This window comes from Polyodon spathula, chromosome 4 (assembly GCF_017654505.1).
Source record: "Polyodon spathula isolate WHYD16114869_AA chromosome 4, ASM1765450v1, whole genome shotgun sequence".
Lineage (NCBI taxonomy): Eukaryota > Metazoa > Chordata > Actinopteri > Acipenseriformes > Polyodontidae > Polyodon > Polyodon spathula.
The window spans coordinates 23,644,452-23,671,193 of NC_054537.1; the positions used below are offsets into that span (position 1 = coordinate 23,644,452).

At 36.9% G+C, this 26,742-nt stretch overlaps 1 protein-coding gene across 1 annotated transcript in view; it reads left to right on the forward strand.

The window, feature by feature from the left end:
- Positions 1–16,347, forward strand: part of LOC121314329 (mitochondrial fission regulator 1-like) — a 20,300-nt gene extending 3,953 nt beyond the window's left edge. The window contains exons 2-8 of the mRNA XM_041247461.1: positions 6,199–6,297; positions 6,745–6,843; positions 10,678–10,802; positions 13,060–13,298; positions 14,300–14,540; positions 14,818–14,989; positions 15,612–16,347. Coding sequence (XP_041103395.1) covers positions 6,238–6,297; positions 6,745–6,843; positions 10,678–10,802; positions 13,060–13,298; positions 14,300–14,540; positions 14,818–14,989; positions 15,612–15,680 — 1,005 coding nt within the window. The 5' untranslated portion in view covers positions 6,199–6,237 and the 3' untranslated portion in view covers positions 15,681–16,347. The remainder of the gene's footprint in view (positions 1–6,198; positions 6,298–6,744; positions 6,844–10,677; positions 10,803–13,059; positions 13,299–14,299; positions 14,541–14,817; positions 14,990–15,611) is intronic.
- The last annotated feature ends 10,395 nt before the right edge of the window (positions 16,348–26,742 follow it).

Genomic DNA, 26,742 nt, shown 5'->3' on the forward strand with positions numbered 1-26,742 from the left:
AAACAAAGCCTGTAAGAGGGTGTGGGTGATTCACTGAAAACACAGGAGTGAGATCATGTCTTTGAAACGTCGCCAGGTGTTTACAAGGGTGCAGGGTTACTATGGAGACGCTCCAGGTTGCTACCATCAATGTTATCCCTCTGAGTTGTGTAGACACACAGAGATGCAGAATTAATAGTCCATAATCAAAAGGAAAACACTGTAAATAAGTGCTGCTTTAAATAGGGTCTCGTAGCCTCCGCTAGTCTATGAGGCAGTGACACTGTACCCATTGACCTCTATACACCAATGAACTGCAGTTGAACCTGCATGTGCCATTCTGATCACAGGCATTTTTAAACCACATGTCCTCAACATCAGGTATTGAGTAAATGAGAAACATTTACGACTTGCATCCACAGTTTGCTCTTCATAAGCCTTTTTTTAGATTGATTGACAAAGTGTTAGTGGGAATGGTGAAATCTGTAGCAACAGCTTTCTTTTTCTTGTACTGTGGTGCATTATCCACTGCTTTTAATACCTCTACTTCCATCTGCAAGGACAGTGCATGTTTTTGAATGAGCGCTATGGCAACTTGAAATGCATTATTGGCTCTCTTGTCCCCAAACAGCACTAAAATACAGTATTAGCAGCTCAAATGTGGATGCAAGTTATACGTTTCCCAATATACCTTGCATTCGTTGGTTCGAACTAGTGCGTTTTACTTGTATTCACATTTTTATTCCCTGGGAGGGCTCCAAAATTTGCACCAACAGGGATTTTTAGTTAAGTGAATTTGTATTATAGAAGTCATTTACAGTAAGCGACTACTACATTTTCCCAGGACCAACAGGAAATTCATCTAATCCAAGTTCGTTTTAAAAATAATTGATTGCAAGTATTGTTGTCTTTGTATTATAGGTAGTATTATAGATTTGTTTTTATTGATAGTATTAGCATGTGTATGATAGATATTAATCACTTTGATATAAGTTTCAAATGATTCAGAATTGTAGTAAACATTAAAATTCAGATCCAAGAAAAACATTGCATACATGAGGGGTCCCAAGGTGCTATTCTCTGCCATAACGAGTGCTGCATTGACCGTTGTGCTCCACCAGGTTAGGCTGAAAACTGTAGGAATACAAATGTATATACATATGTATCTGTGTATTATCTTCTGTTGGGGACTGTATTTCCATATGTCACACCAGAGGTCGCGTTAACGCAGAATTTTGCATCCTGGATGCAACTGGATGGAAAAATATTTTGTCTTGCCTTCATGGGACGCAGAGAATGGGAAAGGGACGCAGACATGAATATTCGCGGTAATCTATTACACGGCAGCAAAATTACTGTAAAATAAATTGCAGTCTACTTTGCCAGATGAGCTGCCTAAAATAGTTATTTAAAAAATTGTTTTGGGCTCCAAAGTGGCGCATACAGTAAAGGTGCTCTGCTTGTGTGCAAGATGCGCCCTATAGCCTGGACGTCGCTGGTTCGAGTCTGGGCTATTCCACAGCCGACTGTGGATGGGAGTTCCCTGGAAGCGGTGCCCAATAAGTTGAGCGTCACCAGCGGGGAGAGGGGTCTAGGTCGACCAGGATGTCCTCTGCTCACCGCACACCAGTGACCCCTTTAGTCTGGCCGGGCGCCTGCAGGCTTGCCTGTTAGCTGCCCGGGACCTGCGTTGCCCTCCTACGCTGTAGCTCCTGGGCGGCTGCGTGGTGAGTCCGCAGTGTGTGACGAAGCGGGCGGCTGACGGCACACGCTTCGGAGGACAACGTGTGTTAGTCTTCGCTACTCCCAAGTCAACGCAGGGGTGGTAGCGGTGAGCTGAGCCTAAATAATAACTGGGCATGTCAAATTGGGAGACAATAACAAAAATAATTGGCAACGACTAAATTTTATTTAAAAAAAAAAAAAAAAACAACAAAAAAAAAGTTTACAATGCTCGTATGTTCCAGTGAATAGTGTTAAAAATGCTTATTTTTTTCCACTAAAATAGTGGCAATTTCCAAAATTCGTTATGTATGGAAGTCAAGTAAAACATTCCTTCTCTAAGAGCATTTTGTTTCTGGACATATGTTTCCATGGACACCGTGAATGGACCAATCAGCTTCGAGCTTAAGCAATGTTAGTGATGAAAGCCGAACTGTACGATTATATACCCGAGTCAGTAACCGTACAGCAGAGTTATGATATTTTATAATAAAAAAAACCCTACGTTTTCTATGTAAGGTAGTCTTTTGTACTCTAAGTGCATGAAATACAGTGAGTATATGTTATAGCATTGTAAAAACTTATGCACAATTCAAATTGCACAATTAATTAATATGACTGACTATTTTATTTTCATGTGCTTTGTTTTGCTGGTTTATATTAAACGAAAAATATCACTATATGAGCTACAAGATGTACCGGTCATATATTTTTCTGCAGTTGTTGTAAAACTGTGGTCAAGTAATATTATTGCCAGTTTACAAACACAATGCAGATAAAAAGTACACATGCACGCACAAATACGCATAAACACATACTGCGATTCTCTCGGTTTAAATAGGCACGGTACTTAAGTTCGTTATTTTTAGAAGACTATCTAAATTCCCTTTTTAAGAAGTGTATGGAAATGTATGTTCTAACTTATGTACAATAAGTAACTGATGCTTGGGTATAGACTCACTAGTGTGACACTGGCTACTGCATGTCAAAAACAAAGGTCCTACATAAACAATGTGATTTCTACAGTAAGTAGTCATACTTTAGTTTAATACAAATTAAAGCTATCAAGTCATGTATTTCAGTTTTTTGTGGCAAACTGCAACCACCAGCCAAAAAAGGAAACTGCTCCAGATTTCCTATAGTAGCTCATACTAATATCATAAAGAAGTGGTATGCTGGTTTGTGCTAATCTGTATTAATAAAATGAATAAGAAATATTTGTGTATGTAATTTGTGCACTAAAGTTATTTTCCGTTTCAACATTACTCTCTTCCATTTGAAATGTTGTTTGCATGTTTTTCCATTTCATATTCCTTTTAACTTGATATTTATGTACTGGACTTTTACTTTCAAGCTATGTTGTTCAACTAAATGCCAATAGATTATTTGTTGTTCTTTGTATTTACTTTAATCAAGCAACAGTTGTGTGTGTGTGTGTGTGTGTATGTATGTATGTATATATATATATATATATATATATAGATATATATATATATATATATATATATATATATATATATATATATATATATATACATACACACAGTACTGTGCAAAAGTTTTAGGCAGGTGTGAAAAAATGCTGTAAAATAAGAATGCTTTCAAAAATAGACATGTTAATAGTTTATATTTATCAATTAACAAAATGCAAAGTGAGTGAACAGAAGAAAAATCTACATCAACTCAATATTTGGTGTGACCACCCTTTGCCTTCAAAACAGCATCAGTTCTTCTAGGTACACTTGCACAGTTTTTGAAGGAACTTGGCAGGTAGGTTGGCCCAAACACCTTGGAGAACTAACCACAGTTCTTCTGTGGATTTAGGCAGCCTCAGTTGCTTCTCGCTCTTCATGTAATCCCAGACAGACTCGATGATGTTGAGATCAGGGCTCTGTGGGGGCCATACCATCACTTCCAGGACTCCTTGTTCTTTACGCTGAAGATAGTTCTTAATGACTTTCGCTGTATGTTTGGGGTCATGCTGCAGAATAAATTTGGGACCAATCAGATGCCTCCCTGATGGTATTGCATGATGGATAAATATCTGCCTGTACTTCTCAGCATTGAGGAGACCATTCATTCTGACCAAATCCCCAACTCCATTTGCAGAAATGCAGCCCCAAACTTGCAAGGGACCTCCACCATGCTTCACTGTTGCCTGCAGACACTCATTCGTGTACCGCTCTCTAGCCTTTTGGCAAACAAACTGCCTTCTGCTACAGCCAAATATTTCAAGTTTTGACTCATCAGTCCAGAGCACCTGCTGCCGTTTTTCTGCACCCCAGTAGATGGGTGTACCAGGGTCCCACTGTTTTCTGCCAATTCTGAACTGATGGCACTGCTGGACATCTTCCGATTGCGAAGGGAAGTAAGCAAGATGTGTCTTTCATCTGCTGCAGTAAGTTTCCTTGGCCAACCACTGCGTCTACGGTCCTCAACGTTACCAGTTTCTTTGTGCTTCTTCAAAAGAGCTTGAACAGCACATTTGGAAACCCCTGTCTGCCTTGAAATTTCTGCCTGGGAGAGACCTTGCTGATGCAGTATAACTACCTTGTGTCTTGTTGCTGTGCTCAGTCTTGCCATGGTGTATGACTGTTGACAGTAAACTGTCTTCAGCAGCCTCACCTTGTTAGCTGAGTTTGGCTGTTCCTCACCCAGTTTTATTCCTCCTACACAGCTGTTTCAGTTAATGATTGTGTTTCAACCTACATATTGAATTGATGATCATTAGCACCTGTTTGACATAATTGTTTAATCATAAACCTGACTATACACCTACAAAATCCCTGACTTTGTGCAAGTGTACCTAGAAGAATTGATGCTGTTTTGAAGGCAAAGGGTGGTCACATCAAATATGGATTTGATGTAGATTTTTCTTCTGTTCACTCACTTTGCATTTAGTTTATAATTGAGAAATTATCTATTAACATGTCTATTTTTGAAAGCATTCTTACTTTACAGCATTTTTTCACTCCTGCCTAAAACTTTTGAACAGTACTGTGTGTGTGTGTGTGTGTATGTATAGATTTATATATATATATAATTATATACACACACACGTGTGTATGTATGTAATATATTAAACAAATAACTTACTGCAGAAATCGATTTATCGACGTTTACAGAATTTTACGGAAACTAATTTCTGTAAAATTTAGAGTGGTAGAAATCGCAGTTCTCGCAAGTGCATTTTTAAAAATGTGTTTTTTTTTTTAATGCACTTGTGCATTCACGGACTCTGTAGTTAATAAGAAATGCAGACATGGGAAAGTATGTATTCTGACTCTTGGACTACAAATAAGTATAAGACTGGTTGGTTCCATGAATATTTTTTGGGGGATGGTAGAAAACAAAATACAACTTATGGCTTACCTTTTCTGTATTCAAATTTACTACCAATTAATATTGCTTCTAGCTTACAAATTGGTTCATTTTTCTCTCCTGTCTCACTTGGTATTATGGTATCTATGATGTTACTGCTTTTGTGCCTGAAATATAATTTGTCTGTTTCGTTGGTATCTGGTTCTGTCTTTCACCACTTTTTTTTCTGTGTAATAAATTATTGCAAAGCCAAACGGTTTACTTAAATATATGGACTTTACTTACTTTGAAAATTACGTGTGCTAAGACAAGTTTCTGGTTTTAAAATTCTAATATAAATTGTTTTGCAATTAATTTTCATAGACACAAGTAACTTTTACTTGCTGTTAAAATCGCAGAGATATTTTAAGACACCAAGCTACTTTTATTTTTCACCTAATTTAGAATGCATGAAACGCTGCAACAGTCTCGAAGTGGGTGTCTGTGAAGAAAGCACTATGAGCCCCATTCTGACTAGTTCTGGTTAAAAGTAGTGCTGGATATTTTAAGTGCCGCAAGACTTTATTCTTTCGTACGTGATTCTAGGCCGTTATCTTTTAAGTATTATAAAAACTCAATACAATGCAGTAAATAAACCTGTTTTTTTTGGGGGGGGGGGGGGGTTTACTCGGATATTACTCGGACATTACTCGGACATTACTCGGACACCATAAAAGCCACCTACCTTTTGATGGATGGGACGTAACATCTGGGGCATGTGCGTTTCAGGAACACATGAACAGGAAAGGTAGCGCGACCTCTGCGCACTAAGATTTATCTGGAGAATTGCTTATTCAATTGTTAACATTATTTAGTATCGCGTGTTATATTGTTGTGTCCACATGGGGGGGGGAATAAATAAAATCTAAACTCATAAATATTTATTTTTAAAGATGTGTACAATACAGAATAGTGGAATGCTAAAATATTGTCTGTCTTGTTACGCCAGGAGGGTTTGTAATGCTTTTAGATTATTGATAATATCAGGTTCTAGAGTGGAATTTCTGTCCATCTGCATGTCACAATGACATTTCTCTGTATATCGGGAGAACCGCTTAACAAATTGTGATTACTCTACTGTTCTGTATACCGGCATTCATAAGTCAAGGATTCCTGACTAGCGTTCTGTTTTTTCAGAAAAATAAGCATGAAGCCCATGCTGTGCAGCGGTCATAGATGATTCATTTTCTTAATGTAAGGATGATCCTGGAACAGGCAAGTTTAGACATGGACTCTGTAAGTATTGCATAAACTGTGTTTGTTTTTTCGTATTTATTTTATTTGTTTTATTTTTAAGAATGCAGTAGAGTGCATAATTCCTGAGCAATGCACAGTAGTTTTTGTTTTGTCCCCCCCCCCCCCCCCCCCCCCATTAAAAAAGGCTCAAGGAACATCTACAATCTTTTAAAGGGAATGTCAGATAAGGATTTATTTGTTTCTTTAGCTAGGGTTTTGCTCATTAACATCAGGGCTTAAGGAATTAAATAAAATAAATAAGTAAATTGGGACATATTGACAGCCTGTTGGACTGTGAATATTGAATGTTACTACTGTCTCAATTGGTAAATGTTTTGCATAGTTTGTTTGCAACATACCCACTTTGACAATGTAAATTTAATTAAGAATAGTATGGTTTATACTGTATTTCAAGTCACTGTCTGTCTTGTTTAATTTTTACTCAAGACATTTTGGACAGACAAGCCCTATGGGTCCTCTCGGAGCATCGTAAGAAGAATAGCTACCAGCCTTCCACTGAAACCATGCCCTAGAGTTCAGTTTCAGGTATGATGAGTGGCACATTGTTTCCATTGTGTATAGTCATGTCTTTTTAGAAGTGGTTAAGACAGTGTTACTGATTTTGTGTGTGTGTGTGATGGGTTTAAAAAAAAAATACATCAGTTTTGCCTTTCAAAAAAATCAGTTTGTTTCACTGTAACTTGGCTTGCACTGTAATCTGTATTCATGGTTTGTTATTTGAACTTTCCAACAGTAGTTAATGTGTATGTGCATGCCCTTGCCATAGACATATTTATGATGGAAATGGATGTTCTAATGAATTCTGTATGCAGGAAGGATGAAAAGGTCATTTTAATTGCATGAAGACAGAAGCAGCATTTTATTTCTGTTTTGCACATGATGTACATGCCTCTAACAGCAGTGAAGGTGTAGGAGGAAACAATGTGCTCTGTGACATTTTCCCTGATTTGAATAATAATGCTTGGCTAACAAGAATCTAACAAATATAGCGGGATGTAATACCCGCCTGTCAAAATTGAAGTAGTAGATTGTAATATATAATTAAAATCCATAAGCACCTACACAGTAGAACAGTATATTTAAGAGCAGCTTTAGTGCAAATTATACAGAGCAGTTGTATGTGGAGATGTCCAGTCTTGTCATTCCATCTCTCGGATACAGTTGATCAAAGCATTATGTTGCCATTTCCCAGTGTTATTTAAACATGAACAAATCTGTGTGTCAAGTTTCTTTGCTTTACATACTATTTTTTTCTTTGTTTCTTTTTTCTTGTAATAACCTCATTAGAGGGGTGTTTTTTTTTTTTTTCTCTCTCTGCTTCTCTGAAAAGAACACTTGTATTTTGGTGGTACAGTTCACTTCAGACCATTCTGATTTGATCTCTAACTGACAGATGTTTACAGCTGTCCCAAAAATCGAAAAAGTACTGTTATTATTTAACCTGGCAATTGAAATTGACTAGTACAGAAACTAAATTTTATGGATGACTGAAGAGCCTTTTGCACTTTATTAATACATTGTTTCTTTTTATAAAAGCCTACTTTTGATTCGTTCTATTTCTTCTCCTCTTTCTGTAGCTGTGCTTGGAGAATACAGTAAACCTGCTGTAGGTCAGTTCTTTGTTTACATGTTGTGTGGGAGGCATGTCAAATTGTAGCAAGCACTAACCTTTTGTTTGACCACCACCCTCACAAACACACACACACAAACTAAATTTGCTTTTTTTTTTTTTAATGATCTAACTGATCTCTCCAACATTTGATAATCGTTGTGTAAACATTTACACAGTCCAGTAATGTAATTGCTCTTGCAAAACATATTTTGAGAATACATACTATTGTGCATGGTAATATAAAGTGGTAAACGGAGCTAATGAACACATTTTATTTGACATGGCTATATTCTAAAACTTTAGATGATGTATATTTTGTAAAACTGTCTACATCTGCTCATTTTTACCCTTTTTATATAAAGCAATATAAATGCAGAAGTAAATATAAACCTAACATGTAGTTTAAGAGCTGCAACGGAGGGTACATTTTGACTTTTGTTCTGAACACATTGCCGAAGGAAGGTTCGAACCGTCAATGGTACTCATTTGCATAACTTGCTGATGAAGTCACCATAGTTACTTGTTTATATTTGATTATGAACTTGCGCTTGTCAAGTGACCCCAGATATTGGTTATGCCGTCATGAAATGAGTCGCTTACACAGTTTGCATTCAGTGTTGTGTGTTTTTTGTTTCATTTTTTTTTTTTTTTTTTGTCATCCTAAGCATTTAACAAAGAAATCCCAAACAGCAAGGGGTTTTGAGACCTTTCTTTCAATACAGCGTACGTCTTAAACTACAACGCTTTGCTGTTGAGACGGCGAATGAAGAAATTAAAGGTTTGCATCTGGATAACACAAGCTGGAGTGGGGAGGGGCAGACTGTGCTCGGTTTTTCGAAATTGTTAGTGTCGGTGTATATTTTGTATGCTTCAAACATATTCTACCATAGCACTTCTCTCATACTGTCTTGGTCACTAGGTATTCAGTACGTATTTTACTGAAGCAATATAATCACTAGTGGTACAAGCCCATTCCTTTGGATACTATACCCTGCTCCTTACACGGCAGCGATGCCATGTAGTGTTGCTACGTATACGATTTGGTAGCAGATTTTTATATCAACTTTTGTTTACGTAATCTGCATTATACAAATCAGAATTTTGCATGTGAATGATCTTCAGACACAGCCCAAGTTAATGAAGTAAACAGTATTTGTCAGTCGCTTTCCCTTATCAAGTTGCGTTGAAGATGCCCCTTTCATTTAAGTTAAAGATCCAGTACATAGTTTAACCTTTATCGCATTATGCTTGCAGTCTTTTTTTTTTTTTTTTTTTTTTTTTTTTTTTTTTTTTATTGGACAATTTTACCTTGCTTTCAAAAGTTTCGCTGTTCTCTTTTCTAATTTCTAAAATGACTAGTAAGAATAAAAGTTCTTACAATCATGTTTGTTATAAAGTTTTGCTAATTGTGTATAAAGAAATGTGTTTACAAGACCCATGGTCCTGACCACAGTTGAGAACAAATTAATAAATATAGGAAACGTAACACTATATATTATATATAATTATATATATATATATATATATATATATATATATATATATATATATATATAATATTTATCGATATATATAATTATATAATAGTATATATATCTTTGATTTTGAAACCAAGGTAACTGGTTCCATAAAATTGTAGCCCCAACAATAATATAATCATTATTTAAATACAAAAAACGACGAGACCAAAATGAAAGCACGTTCTGTTTTATTTCTTGCTGCCACAATATACAAACATTTTTGGGGTTTTTCAGAGTTGGTTGATATTCTAATGATTCAAACATGTTAGTCTATTATTTATCAGTAACTTTACCGTAACACAAAGAATGAAATAACGAGCCTATACAAAATGCTGGAATAACAGTTTGTAATAACTAGGCTTCTGGTAAGGAACAGGGAAGGAGATTACAACCGAATTGACCTTCGCTCACGCCCAGAGTAGTCTTAGTATTTCATTTACTGTATGTAGTGAAGATGGATGCTAATTTCAGGACTGCAGCCAAAAATTGGAACATTCCACCAAGCTTTGGGAGTTACCTGAAGCAGTTTATAATTCTAAATTAGTGGAAATTATTTATAGTGGTCCGGGAAGATGAGAAAACAGCACAGCAAAGTCCAATACATCTTGCAGATATTGTTAACTCATGGAGGTGATACTCGCTCTTTAAATAGCCCAGTTTAAGGAATGTGCAATATGAAAAAAAAATCTGATGGGCAAATCAGAACCTCAAGGTCAGGGAAAAACATGCAGGGCACACGCGCCACTGATTGCTTCCATCAAAAAAGGCTGAAGCAGTTCGTAAAAATGCCACGCCAACAAAAAAAAACACAAAACTGGAAAGTTGTACAGTGGACGGTACCTTAAGGAATGGGAGGAAGAACCAGATTTTATTGGCTTGATAAGGGCCTCTCCTGATGGTGGGTATTACGCATTTTGTATTCCACGTAAGAAGAATGTGAAATGTTTTTTCTGCAGATTTCAGTTAAACTGGGAGAAGTTCTCTTTTTCATATTTTTTTAAACTGTTATTTGAGACAGAGCTGAATTTCATAGGGTTTGGAAGCATTCATTAAGGGTTTGAAAGCCCTGGTATTCACGATGAGATCTAAAAGGGTTGACAGGTTTGCATGAAAAGTTAAAAACATTGGCTTTTAGCACATTATTATTATTATTATTATTATTATTATTATTATTATTATATTATTATTAGTGTTTAACCATGCTTAATTTATTTTGATATTTTTTAGCTTCACCCATACCCTCAAGAAGCAGACAGTCCTAACCAAACATCTGATGAAAATGGAATAGTAGCTTCCTTTGCAGATGTTGCCTGGATTGCTGAGTGTGAAGGAGAATCTTTTACAAGACTCAGGTATGCTCATTGATCACACTTCTGTTCGAACCAAGAAACCCATTCCTGTTCTATCCACCGAACCAGTAGACGGGAGGATACATTATAATATGTTCTTTATTAAAGTGCACTGTGGTCTCCTTCAAAATAGTTCATATAAAAATATATAGCTGCTGCATATACAACACTCCCATCTAAATGCTAATTTTGGCTTTTCAAAAATTGCCCCAAGTGTTGCTACAAAAAAAAATAGCAAGGATTAAGCAACTTAATACTGTGTGTGTGTGTGTGTGTGTGTGTCGTGTGTGTGTGTGTATATATATAATTTATTTAAGGTCAACATTTACATTTAAACATCTCCATAAAGGCATCTTGTATGAATTTGTAAATCTACTACTACAACTTCTGATATCTCATATTTTTAGTGTTATGGAAACTATTTGGGTGAAATAGGCACCCTTTTACGTCGACATTTGATTTAAAATGACTGCCATGGGCTCGTGACTTTTTCATTCCAGTTGATAGACTTGATGCTTTGAGATATTGGCATCATACACGATACATAGCAGTCTTCTGTGATTCTCTGTCAGGTTCGATTATTGGTATAAAAAGGGTCCACACACGACGAGGCTGAAGCCATATGTCAATATGGAAAGAGAACCGCACACTCATTTGCCCACCAAAAATGTGTACCTTTTAATTCATGAAAATTAACGCTTGCATATTGTTTTTTTAGCAAAGCTCATCTCAGGAGCCATTTGAGGTTGCAATTTCATATTTGCAGGATTATAACTAGGGCTTCTGTTTTTCAGTTATGAGTTTCAATTTTTGGTGCTTATTATTTCCTGTTTGAGTTATGTAATTTTTTTTCGGGGCTTTTGCTTTTTATATACTGTGTGAAATTATTGTTTTCAGTTACTTTCCAAAATTCTTGGGCGTATTTTTCTATTACCAGTATGTATAGTGACTTGACAGTACATGCACACTTGTACTTTCTTTCCTTTGTCTTCCACAACAAAATCATGATCACGGGCATATTCTTCTGGGGTTTTTGTGTGTTTTTAGGCATTTCTTTACATTTTGCCACAATTTGCAATTCTATTTTAAATTCCACAAGTGTGTAAACCAACCCTATCTAACTACAATATAGCTTTAAGTCTTGCGACTTAAAACCAAAAATCGGAAGCCCTAATAATAACCCTGCATGCCAAATATGTTGGTGACCTATGACATTGACCTCTCATCTAAAGATGGCTGTCATATATAGATCGTATGACTTTAAGTTTCCTGTGTAGAGAGACTATACACTTTGAGTATTCATGTTTTGTACACATTTGCATTCTTTGATTCTTAGTGTTCTTGTGTAAGGCTCATGATCCTGGTTAAAGTACATATAGCCAGTAAATCTTACCCAATATTTTATCTGATCTGTATTGCCATCACTTTGTAGATCTCACATTTGCCTTTATGAAGGATGTACACATTCTGTCAAACATGTATTGGAATTTTGGTATTTTGTTCATAACATTAGTAAACAAGAAAGCTGGCAAATGCATCTAGCTGAGCTGGCCGGTCTGGGCGAGGTGTAGCTGGAGGGTGTTCCACTGACTCAACTATACTTTAGCTACACCTCGGACAACACAGTTTCGTATTTCACAAGCAACCGAACCAAACCTGTGCTGAATGGAAGTACCTCATCAAAAGGTGTAAGGAGACAAACTGTTGTGAACAATGCCCACTCTTATTGCGTGACGAAACCTTGCAAATAATACGATTTGACAGCTGTGTAAAGACCGAAAGTAAAAACATCCGAAAAATGTGTTCAACTTCGTCAGTCTTCGCTTGTTTGCATATATTCAATCAATCCCACAATCCAGCTTGATCTTTTACTGCTGCACTGACCCCCAGCTTGTTCAGTTCGGCTAAACCTGGGAAAAGGCATTGGAACGAGACAATGGTTTCATCAGATGTAAATGATAGGTGTACACAAGTATACATTTATTTTATTCATACAGTAGACTCTGTAATCCAAACACTGGTAGTAATGAATTAAATTCTGTGCCATCATTTATTGCATGTTGATGGCTGTTGTAGAAACCACATTTCAATTACATAATTCAAAAACAAAACAATGTCTAGACAAAGCATTTTAGTATGGTTAAAATTGTAACTAATCTGAGCAGTGTCCAGTGCCATCTCATTTGGATTAGACTACTGTACTAACATAGTGCTTCAGTTTTTTTTGTTATGTATACTGTAAATATATTTTTTCTAATAGGTCTGATGTTCGTCCTGGATTTATACTTCCTTCTCAGCAACTACACGGGCTTGGAAAACCTCTCGCCAGACAAGTGTCTTTACCAGACATAACCAGAAAAAAGCTGGAACCTAAGAACTCAGTGTTTGCTAATGATGAGGCGATACAGAAAATCGGTGCACTTGAAAATGAACTTGCCCAGCTTCGACAACAAATAGCTAGAATTGTAATGGTGCAAGAACAGAATGCGTTGACTGCTGGTAGGTAATATATTTACTTAAGTTATCAAGTAATCATTTTATTAGGATTACTTTTAATCCAACTTTTAGGTTTACGAACCATTCTGTCTGTTAAAACATAACACTTATATAATGCTACTGGGTGTGATTTTATATTTGTTCACAAAAACTCCCATATCTTGTTTGAATTGTATATAAGGTACCAGTAAATGTAGGTTGTTTATAAAGTCTTGTTTTTTCATAGTATAGTACCAGTACAGCCCTGTTGACACTTCCGATTTTATACCGGTATTGTCGCAGAACAGGTGTCACAATGTCTGTTCACACTGGAGTTGTTACCTGCGTGGTACCGCTGTAGTGTTATTTTCAGGTATGTGTTAAAAAGTGGTACGCAGCACACGGCGCTTGCTTGCACATGCCTAAACTTCTGCTAAAAAGCAGGGAAGTGCCCATTCAAGTCTGGTACTTTATGCTGTTTTTTTTTTCTGTTACATTTTTTTTTAAATTGAATTTATCATATTTTCCAGTCTTACATTGTTTTTAATGTTTTTCCACCATTAAGAAATGCTATTGAGTATGTCATCATTACCATGCTTTTTGTCAAGACACCCTGGGCAAAAGTAAAATAGACTCAATCTGACAGCGCTCCATTGACTCAATAGAAAATCTTCTCCCGAGCTCTCTGTCCTACAACTCTTGTGTGCAGCATGACTGAAGTCCCCATAGAGAATCAGTGGAGTTGAGTAGAAGTGTAATAGAATATTCCGTGTATCGATATGTACCAGCTTCAATGTGGACAGGTATATCTCAACAGTGTCGGTCTTGTACTGGTGTTAAAGTGAGTTAGGACAGAAAGTGGTATCATATCGGTAGATTATAAACTAAAACAAATTTTACCATTATCAATTCAAGTGTGAACAGGGTATAAATGACATGTTATTACTTTACAAAATATATTCCATTCCTTTGTTTTAAAATTGCACCAATAATGTGTACTATATATTTTGTTTCTTTTCACACAGCTGGATCCTTAACCCCGTTGAACGAGACCCCCCTTCCTCCTCCTCCTCCTCCTCCACCTCCACCGCCGCCTCCACCAGGTCTTCAGCGTAGCTTCTCAGCCATAGATCTGATCAAAGAGCGACGAGGAAAAAAAAACAGCTCTGATAACACACTCCTGGACTCTGGGCCCAAACAGCCAGCAATACCAAACATGTTAGATATTCTGAAAGACATGACCAAAGTGAAGCTACGGGCTGTGAAGTGAGTATGTGAGCCTGTGTTGCTGTTCCTAAAGACACTGAAGTTCACCATGGTGTTACATAAAGGAAGTTTACTGTTTTCACTGTCATGTCTTAACCACTGCCTGACCCTTTGAGACAAATTATTATTCACTTTATTATAGTCTGTATTGTCAGTAAAATAGTTTTTTGGAGGGGTGGGGGGTTGGTATGTGTGCTTGTGTTTTCTCTTTACTTTTTACCATAAACTTTGTTGGCAACTAGTAGAAGCAAATGCTTTAACCTCCTCCCCTACACAGATCAATGGAAAGCACATCAAAAACAAAACCAGGTGACCCAACAGATGCAGCAGCTCTAATAGCAGAGGCTCTAAAACGAAAATTTTCTCATCGCTATAAGAATGACGGTGAAAAGCAAATGAAAATTCCAACTTCTGAAGGGAACACTGCTACGGAGACAGAGAATCCATTTGTAAGTAATTTAGCATCCCTGTGAAAGGGGCTTCAGAGTATAATCTTAGCAGTGCTGTGTATCGTGCAGCTTGTAAATAAAAATCGCAGTGTAGCAGCACCTAAATAAATGGCCAAACTATTTAATTTTACATTAGTAGAAGACAGTATTATTAGTTATTGCTTATTGCCTTTACTGCATGTTGCAGTAATTTTAGTAGACTTTGAATTAAACAGTAATGTGGATTGTTGGCCACCTATGCAGGGCAACAAGAATGGAGGATGTTCAGTTTATACACCAATGAGGTTATTGCCCTTGGAATACATAATACCATTGTTTATAAAATGGAAAGTATAGAGGGAGAAGTCTCATTGGCTGTGCACATATGTCACCATATGGAACTTTCTGACCTGATTTCACATGACAACCAAGGCCTTTAATTCCTAAATCACCACACATCTATGTTATATGTTTTTAGTTGTAAGATGTCCATGTTTTCCATGTGTTTTGTTATGGGTATAACTTAGTGTATTTGCAACAAGATTCTTTACATGTATGTTAGTCACAAATTAAACACTTGCTGTACATGGAAGAAAGAGAAACTAATTCTAATGTACTTTTATTATTCCTTCCCTTTTTTTAGTTTGGACAACACATGCTGAAATCCACTGGCAAAAGAAAGGCGTTAGTAAGCAGCCCCTCTAAACCTTAAAAGCACTAGTAAAATAAGGCCTCTATTTGAAGGAATGGCTCTCCTCTCAGCTTTTAGTTCATAAAAGGGAAGATCAAGAGTAAGTAGCTTCAAATTACCTTTTTTTATGAAGTTTGCGATGATTCTGTGTGATTCTTTTGTAATTCCAAAAGATAGTCTTTTTAGTTGTCTTACAGGTCACTGTGTTTTAAGGTACTGTTCTTCAGTTCAAATTTCTAGCCTTGGACAAACACAGGCTAGATTTGTGACATTTATATTGGTAAGCACCAGAATCCTCTTTGTGGATTGAGTTTCCTATCGTACTGCAGGTCTACACTAGATGGTGCTGCTGCTTACTAACAAAAATACACACAAAATATATGTATACATATGAGTTATTCTAGGATACCCACTCAGAATCATTTCACATTCATAAAAAGTTACGGGGGCAGCAGAAACACAACTACAAATATAGATTGAAGCGGCTTACTCTTTTTAAAGTTTTAAGTTTATAGAATACGAAAATTAATTTTTCAAGAACTATTTTTATTTTTTTTTGGAAAATGCCTTTCAGTACACGTGAGAAGCACTCTTTTTAGTTGAATAAGTTATTAATCCTTTTTTTTTTTTTTAAAAGCCCTACCAATTTATTGTTTTAAAAGACTGCCTTTTTTTTTTGTTTCATAGTGTGCCAAGCGAGTACAGTACAACACAGTTCAGTTTATTTATTTTTTTATTTTTGATAAATATAAAAATGTATTTTTTGGAATAAAATCACTTCTGCATGTTTGACCAGAGATTATATATACCAGAGACTTTATATACCAATATATAAGGGCAACACCTTCATGTAAACTCATAGGAGTAACATCAGTAACAAAACTTGTAATTAGAAGAATCCATCAAAGACCAATTTAAAATCCCACAGAGGGAAAATACGTATTTTGGGAGATCTAATCAGTATTAATGCTGAACAACCTAATACGTTAATAATAATATGCTGTGTGTATAGTGTCTCTTTTGTGTATAGGTGCCATCTTGTGCATTTGGGTGAGAGATCTAATGAAGCAAATCTGAGCAGACTTTGTGAAATGATGTCTCTTATATAATGATGTTTCTTATAGTGACAACCTACACACAACCCTTTTACAAAAACAAAGATCACACTTGGGGAAACTTCTTCTGAACAAAAAAATATATGGTATTGTTTTTTTTTTTAACCTTAGAATTGTGCAGTTTGTATTCATATCGGAGACCCTAATTTATGTGCCAACTTGCAGTGCTTTTTTACGCCAACTTCCCAACAAAGGCCTTGGGACATTGGAGGCTTATGTTAAGTAATACTTTCAGTCTGTGGGTTGCTTTTTAAAATTGTTAGTTTTGTGTGTTGATTGCCCCATCAAAGTGTGTCCATTTGGTCTAAAGTAAGGGAGTTAAGCCTGGGACAGACAGAAGCAGCGCGACACTGCTAGGCTTGTAGCTGTCAGTACATATAATTTACATATAGCCAAAAGTTTTGCATCACCAAGTAGAATAATAGGCTGCAGACAAAATTCGTGAACATAATTTCGATATTTTATTTAACATCATACAATCAAAGAAACTACAACATATCACAAGTGTCTACCGGAAACTACAATAGTAGTACAGTATTTCATGTTAGATTTTGAAATGTCACTTTTTAATTTTTGGAAAACTACAAAGTGATATGTAATTCAATATGTTAACGTAACATTCTTAATTCTGTAGGGGATGATGCAAAACTTTTGGCCATATCTGTAATGCCCCAAAGTATAATCTGATAAAGAAACCAGTGTTTTTATTTAAAGTTGTTTTTCTGTCATCTGTATGCAGGTGTATGAAATGAGAGATTTAGCTTAGCAAAGAAAACATGCAATACGCTGACAGCAAGTAGCCTACTACTAAACTGTTAGAAAATATATAATTTTACAGCCAGTTATTTAGTAAAAATAGTGAACTACAGAAATAATAAAAAAGGCAAAACGTGATAACAGGACGGAAGCTTATCAGGGGCGTTGTATAAAATACTGATCTGCCTGTCGTTGTATGAAATATGGGAGGGATCACGTGTTGTCAGCACTTGGTTGTGATTGGTTAATCCACCGACCAGTACCACGTAGTAGCCAGAAAAAATCGTTCTGGATTCCATTTGAGTGGCAGCGTCACCACGAGACTAGCAGTATCATCGCACGCTGACTGTTCGACACCATATGAAAGCAATGGCAGCGACACAGGCAAGGCATTTTGCCGTCTGTCCCAGGCTTTACACTAAGTTATTTGATTTGGCGACTTCAAGAACAAAGACCTATAATAATGAGAATTGATACCAGAAGGAAAAAAAAAAAACTATTTCTTACACATTTTGTGGCTATTATTAACTGTTACCATTTTTTATAGGAAATAAAGAATAGTTGAGGAATGGTATTACAATAATAAGCAAATACATTAATCAATAGTAACTGATCAGTTTGTATGTGTAAGTAGGACAAGGATTGGGAGAGAGAGGATCATTAAGGTAGGCTATAGTGTTTGAAACGATCACAGGTAAATAGGGTAGTGGTAACATTACTACAAAAGTTAACATTTAGTAAGGGTTGTTTTTTTATTTATTTATTTATTTTTTTTTTTTTTTTTAAGCATACTTCCTCCATAAAATGAAATGCCTTTCTGTAACCCAAATTAAAAAAACAAGCGTTGTACACATTTTACTGGAGCAATTGAAACATATAATGAAAATATTTTAATTTTAGCGTTGCACTTTATTTAGGTACATGGCATTGTAGTGAATGAGTACTTTTCTTGGAATGCAAATTGAAATAAGTTGGAGCATTGCATTTCGCATGCTTTTTTGCTTTTATGATTGTATTATTTCCATCAATAAGAACCTTGTATTTTAAATTAAACACATTTTGTTTTCCACTGTTTCTATACATTTCTGTATTAAAGTAGTTATGCATGGCACAAAATAAATTTGTGTTGCATATTCAAGTATAGAAAAATACAATTAAAATGAAGGCGGTCTAAAAATCCTTCGCTGTTGCATTTTAACACAGGAGAGTGTTCCAAATCACATTCCAGATAAGGTACAGTATTTACTAAACCACTGCCGAATCTGGAGACACTTGTGTGCCTCAAGATGTATCCTGGCATTGCCTTTACCTATTCTGTTATTTCTTCTGGATAAGGTTATTATCTAGACATTGACAGTAAGAAAAGGATAAATTAAAAATAAATGTCAAGAAATTCTGGAATAAGCTACTTCTCAGTTGTGTGGGATTTTATGGATTCAAACACTGCCTGTAACACTACAAGTATTTTATATTAACAAGTGGCTTTTGTAAGGAGCATTTCTAAATTTCCTGTCCAGCAATGAAACAGTAATATAGTTAATTTGGCCACATTCATAAGGGGGTGAAAGTTAAAATTTTAACTGTATACTGTAGCTCTGTATGTATATGCCTTGCTTTATTTTTATTTAACACCATTCTTTTAACCTTGTCAACAACAGCTAAAACACAACTCATGTTAGGCTTCAGGCCAAATGCATTTTTCATGTATTCCATCTATTTTCCTTTTTTATGTTGCTTCTTTCTTCATTTGACAACCAATTCACATTACTACCCTAGTGCACTTACGAGTGGATGAAAATTATTCAACCTCTTGACTGTGTATGCCAAAGCAACTGTAAAGTGAAAGTCACTACTTTTGTGTTTTTATAACATTGTTTAAATATCAAGTTTTTTTGTGAAGCAAATAGCACTATGTAACACAGTTTTTGTTCCTGGGTAGTAAGTGTTATTTCCTAATTGCTTATGCCTCAAAAGTATAGAAAATGGCTATTACTCCCCACAAACTTTGCTTTTGTGACCAGGACAGTGATATTTTGAAATTTACTACAAAAGATTTAGAAGTGAGTAGTTTTGCGAGATTTACGATTATACTGTAAATTTACAGTATAATCGTAAATCTAGAAAAACTACTCTTCTAAATCTTTTGTAGTCATTTTTGTATTACTTTAGTATAAATACATGTTAATTTGGATTCATATGTTTTTTTCTGACTTTATGTGAACGAAAATACACAAAAGCTCCCGTTTTCTCATTGGAAATAGTGATGTTTCAAAATATCACTGTCCTGGTCACAAAAGCAGAGTCTGTGGGGAATAATGGCCATTTTCTATACTTTTGAGGCATAAGCAATTAGGAAATAACACTTACTACCCAGGAACAAAAAAAAAAAAAAAAACGTTGCACGGTGTAGTCAATCTTGTTTAGTTTTACTTTTTATAGTAAATATGTTAATTTTGGGTGGAGTACCCTGGCGTGTGATTTTTATACTACTTGAGATCATTTTTATTTACATTTGACCAAGTTATGTTTAGGTTTGAGGTATTTTGTATTGGCTACGTAAACTCAAGATTTACACTTGATGCATACTGTAATGCAGTGATTTAATATTCCAATCAACAGATTAGACCCTCTTGTGCCTGATTTTTATTAAATATTTTCACTGTAATAAAGTAAATCTGAATGAACTGTCGTTGATTTGTTCTTTTTAAAACAGTGTGTGTGTAATTATAATATTATATGTCTATATATATATATATATATATATATATATATATATATATATATATATATATATATATATATATAATAATATATATATAAAGTGAAAGTAAAGTCTCTACGGCAATGCAAAAGTTAAAAATTCTTTCAGTTTAGATGGCTTACAAAGAGTTTCCGTAGAGACATTCACAGTCACACTCTCATTAATTTGCTTCACAAGGATCAATTGTATAACTCCTGCCTGTTTTATTTTCTTCAAAAAAGTACACAAATTACCTTAGAGAGAGAGAGATAATTTCTTCTAAAATATCAATATCTGATAAAGGGCCAATTTTATAGTGTTGATCCATGTCATAAAATTCACAAAATCCACTACATTTCATCTAATTTATCTTTGTTATCCTAATTTTAGACTATACACCGTTGTAGACAAAAGTATTGGGCCCCCTATGAGAATTCAAGAAAACTTTAAATGCAGTGAGGCAATTTCAAATATTTGTTCATAACAAACGTATTAGCACCTTTTATATTAAGTGTGTAATCTATTTTAATAACTAATTAAATAAATATTAATTCACTGGGAACCATTGTACAGTGCCAAAGCTATGTTATAGTCAATAGCCAGAAAAGAGGTATTTATTTCCAACAAAATTTAAGATTCTCTGGTCTTATGAGACTAAAATATAACTTTTCCCTGATAATGTTCCACAGTATGTTTGGATAAAAAGGGAAAATAGAAATGCAACCTTTAGCAGATGGGTATTTACCTCCTAAATACCCCAAAACCTGAATAAGATATAGAAAAGCTGCTTGCAGAGCCGGTGACGCAGTCATGGCCCGCCTTCGAGGGCATAAAAGGGTCTGCGCTCGCAGATCTCTGCGTCATTTTTCCTTCAAGCCTGCTGCAATCATGGATGTAGCAACCTGGAAGGTTAATGGTTACATTTCTATTTCAGGGATTCAGGCTTATGATAATAACCTAACGTTCCATTTCAAGTACAAAATGTAACCATTACCGAATGGGTGAGTGTACCAAAGCAGTCGCAAGGGCAAGATTGCAGAATGCTACAAGGCCAAGCCAGGAGGCTGCCTTGTGTGTTACCATACAGAACCCAAGCAACCAGTAGCTAGGGCTAAAACATTGAGGGAGTAACTCCCCTCCATGCCTGTGTTGTAAGGGTCGACTGGGAAACCACCCTTAACACTAGTTCCAAAACCAGGGGTTTGAGGATCCACGTCATTAAGTCTGTATATCCTAGTAAAGGTATGGGGAGTAGCCCACATTGCAAATGTCTTTTTGACAGATGCACTCTGGAATAAAGCCCACAAAGTTGCCATGCCCCTGGTGGAATGGGCAGTGAACTTTTCTGGAAGGGGCAAATTGGCCATCTCATAGGCTGTCATTACTTTGTTTGCTATCCACTTGGACAGCCGCTGCTTAGACAGGCCTTGACCATGGGATAGCCCCGTAGCAGACAAAAAATTGTTTGGGCTGCATACAACTTTTCATTGTCAGCGTAGTATGTCAGGTTCTGCATTGGGTAGAGCATATGGAGCTGTCATTGGAAAGGAAGTGGATGGAAAGCCTTCAATTCCACAGACTGGTTGACATGGAATTCTGAGATGGTCTTCGGCAAAAAGGCAGGATTGGTATGGAGAGTGAGCTTTGTCCTGGCCTCTGTGAAAATTAAGCAGGCTTTTACTATCGAGAATGCCTGCATCTCACTCGCCTGCTTTGCAGAGGTGATAGCGAGCAAGAAAGCTGCTTTGAGCGATAAATATTTCAGCTCAGCTGAATACATGGACTCAGGTGAAGGGTTCCTTGAGGAACAATGTCCTTCATAAGCTGGCGACCCCTTTTCAAAAATTGCCCCATCAGGAAGTGAGATCCTGGGGAGACCGTCAATTTTGACATGGCAAGCCAAAATTATGCCAAATAGACCTTTGTGTTGGGGGATACCCCTCATCAAAAAGGTCCTGCAAAAACTGCAGTGTAACTGCCATTGGACAGGTAGTGAGGTCAATCCCACGAGGCAGGCACCACATCTGAAAGACGCCCCACTTGTACCCGTACTGGGAACGCGTGGACGCTACTCTGGCATTTTGTAGGGTGTCAATAACTATTGTACAGACCCAGACTGCTCAATTACAGCTGTTCAGGGGCCAGACCCAGACCCAGAGCTGCAGGCTCGATGGGTCAAGATGCCATAAAGTCCCCACAGCTAGCCACTCAGGAGCTGCATCCTAGACCAATAAAGGGCTGACTTTCTCCAGACACAGCAGGAGTAGGTATATAACAGTTGCCTCAACCACTGTGTGCCAAGACATCTACTGCCAACAGGTCCCCACCTCCTATTATAGAGAACTAAAGCGGACAGTGGGTCAATTCCTGGAAGGCAAAAAGATTTATCTCTGCTGTCCTGAACCTCTCCCAAATGAGGCTCGCCACTTCAGGGTGAAGCCTCCATTCTGAGGCGCTGGGGGCTCCCCTTGAGAGGTCCATCGCCTGGTTTATCACCCCGGGTAGGTGTACTGAACACCATCTCTGGTGGCCAGTTTGCCACTGATTTGCCCACTAGCCGTGGCCGCTTGGTGAGAGTGCTGCAGCATCTCATTCACCGTGGGACCAAAGGTATGCCCTGGTGTAATAGGGGCATCCAACAGCAATGTTTTGTCCCCGTTGGGCACCTGCCTGGGAAAGTTGAAGCTTTCACCTCAGAGATCCGGCACTGTTTGTTGGGGCAGATAACATCCTTGGACAAGAGCGCTAAATTAGGTGCCTGTACCAACGAAGCCTGAACGGGCGAAAATTGGGCCAGGCCCAGCTTCTCCACTTCATGCACTCAATATAGCGGGGTAATTGCGAAATTCACCTCTTTTAGGGGCCAGTGCATACCGAACAAGTATGGAGAGAAAAAAAAAAAAGAAACCTTGTTTAAATGAACGATTGCACAACGTAAGCGACGCAAACTACGCATCTTCCTTCTGTAGATAGCCCTTTATTCCTTCGCTGTCCTGTGTGCATTGCGCTGAAGCAAAAAACAAACCAAAACGTCCACAAATAGCATTTACAAAAAAAAATATCCAAAGCGGTTAATGTTCTTGTTTACTATTCAACTCTTGATCAGTAGTGGAAGCTCTACTGACAGGTAGAGCTTAAACGCAGGGGATGTGTTTTCTGACTCCACGACCTCAGATGGGAAAACCAGCTCCTGTTTGCCCACCTCCTCAGAGGTGGCAAGGGAGAGTACGTCATCCTGCTGCTAATCTGCACTCTGGGACACCAAGGGGACAGGTGGTACCTAACGATTACCCAGTAACTCTGCAAGCACCGTTCCTCGGTGGGAAACAGCTGCCCAAAGCTTCTCCATCTGCTCCTAGTCCACCGATCACTTGGAACAGCGACTCTTCTTCATTGGGGGAGGAGAATGAGGAAGCCTGTGAAGACGGCTTCCTGCTACCTTCCCGCCTACATCGCCCGATCTACCTTGGCATACAGGACACAGCCATCTCTACCAGAGGGTGATGGGAAATAGTGCTGTGCTTGAGTGAGGGACACAGAGCGCTTTGTAGATCTGCGGGAGAGACGTTTCTCCAGTGTGTGCTTCGAGAAATGTGCATAAAACTAGCAGAAATTGCAGTTCTCCATTGCCGCCTCTTATGTGCTCTGGCCCCAGACACGAAGAGCATCTGCCATGTTTGTCTTTAACAGACAGGTTGGCTTTGAATATGTTACAGCGATAAAACCCAGGCATTATGCATGTAGCAATGCAGTGTGCAGTAACACTGTACAGGTGCTGCCTCAGTCTGCTTAAAGACAACAACGGGGCTGTTCCAGATCTGAACAAGACTGGCTTGGTACCGGATTGGGGATGTAAGCACCGGTCGGAACCGGGTCAGTATCTTACGGTACCGGTCAGAACTGGGTCAGTTTAGTACCGGTTCACTGACTGTTAATACAGTGATTATTTTTATATCACGTATCATTTGTATATAAACACAATAAATGTGAAAATCTAGGGCAGAAAAAGTAATAAGTACTTATCTGAATAGGCTCTCCTGTCAGGTCAGTTCTTGAAAGGAAAAATGGCACTGAGATCTGTGCATGCAGTCCTTTATACCCTCGGGGGCGGACATGACTGTGTCATAGGTTTCGAGTCTTTAAGAGGTAATTACCTATAATACTTGAAAAGAAATATGGATGCATTCCTTGGACACACAATTAGGGACATGTGGTCCCACCTCTAAATTTAGCATCCTGAAAAATATTGTCTGAAAAAGTTGTGCAGGGATTTCTTCAGCATAAAATTGCAAAAGACTGCAAATCATCATGGTTGCATCATGAACTACTGTAGTAAGGAAGTTTTGATTAACACCTCATCCAAATTTTATATTGTTGCCTTCTTATAAAATGTGGTGATGACGTGTCAATACACTGTACCATTGTCAAAAACTGACTGTTGCTTTAGTTGCCCTAAATTACAAAACAAAGTTTCTACTAATCGTATATTGTCTACTTGAGATGTGTAGTTTTATCTCCTTTTAAATTGAAGTTTGTAGTACAGTATAGATTTAAAATGTTTATTAAAAAGGCGTAACAATTTATTTATAGTAAACTGTCATCTACAAATTAAAATTAATTTTCCTTTTAACATACACTGTAGGTAGATGTAACTAATTGCCTTTAAATTGAATGTAGTGTACATGTGAAATAGCAAACAAGTTCAACAAGTTCAAGTTCAGTTAGTCATGAGTCGTGCACTTCAACAGCCACACTATACTTCTGCTTATCTGGGCCTCATGGAATCAGTCTTTATAAAAAACATTTTACTCTGTTTGGTGTTGGTTCATTGAAGTAACTCCCAGGTGTTCTCAATAACCATTTAATTCAGTGAGCACAATGTGTGAAAGCCATTAAGTGTTTCCAAAACTGGTAATGAAAACAAATGTAAAAAGAATGAAAGTCACAATAATCCTTAGTCTCTTTTTAAGCATCCATGTGAGAGGAGCTTGTATGAATTTGTAAATCTGCTATAACATGCACTATGGCTAATATCTTATAACCCATTTCAGCTGGAAACTGTATCATTAGCGTGATGGAAACTCCTCAAGCAAAATCTAACAGCACCCTTCAATTTGACCTGTGACCTAAGATGGCTACTATAGTCAGGTTAATTTTGATTAAAGGGGCAGTTTAGGACAGTTCAGGCTTTTCAACCCAAGACAGTCCCAAACTATCCTGGTGAACACAGAGCCATATGGTCACCTTAACGTTGACGCTATTAGATGTGGGCTTCATACTTGTTGTACAGCTGTATTCTGTGATTCTCAGTCCACAGTTTGAGTACAGGTGATGTAAAAGAAAAAATAACACTTGTGCCAAGCCTATTATTTATAGGGACAGTTCATTTAAAATGTTTGGTACACAGCTATTGTCTTTGTTTCATTGCCAGTGCTGTCTAGTAAAACTTTTCCCTTTCACCACTATATTGTTTTAAACTCTGGCCATGTCAGTGATGCAGACCACATGCTTTGTCAGTCTCTATAGTTGGTACACAGTTGTATTCTGTCATTATCTCAATAAGGCCCCATTACAGGTGGTGTCCAGTAGAAATTAATCTTTTTACGAACCATTCAACCTGAGAATCTGACATACCTTTTAGAGTGTGAGATAAGCAGACTGTATATGGGGGCAGGCTGGCTGTTTGTCATACCATTTTTTAATGGTAATGATAGCTTTTTTTTTTTTCATTATCCCTGTGATGGGATGTTACTGACATACTGTACTTGTTTTAAAATAAAACTTTTGTGCGTTGATATTTATTGTTGATTAAATCCATTAGACCTGAGTGTTGGGTTTATCTTGTGCAACAATATTATGTTATGGTTGATGTGTAGATTAACCCATAAATGTGTAGATTTACCAGCTCAGTGGTCAATGCATAAAATAACCTAGTAGTAAATGATCTCTTTTATTTACATCCATGATCACTGTCTGGCAACAATTCACAATACAAAATAATGTTTTGACGGCAAAATGATGTAGCACATTACGTATGATTCTCACTGAAATGTGAAACCTGTGTGCACTTAGGTTATGCTTTTTACTAAATGAGTTCAATTTAATACTCAATCACAGTTAGTAAAGTTTTGCTGAAGAGAGGTCACTGTTACCATACCTAATGTTTGCCCTGTGGTATATTTTGATTTTAAATAAAAATCAGAGTGCATTTTATTTTTTACATAAAGCTAAAGACATGGGGGATAAAAGTTAGAAATAAAACCAGAATACATACATTATTATTATTAATAAAAATTAAAAAAAATTAAAAATTGCAACAAGGGATGCAGTGAAGTTTAGAAAGATTAATGCAAAAAAAAAAAAAAAAAAATCCCAAGGCTGGAGTTTAAGAAAAATAAAAAATAAAATGTGTTACCCAAGTACATAACAGATCTTACAGTAAAAGAGAAAAAGAAAACACAGAACCTGCAAA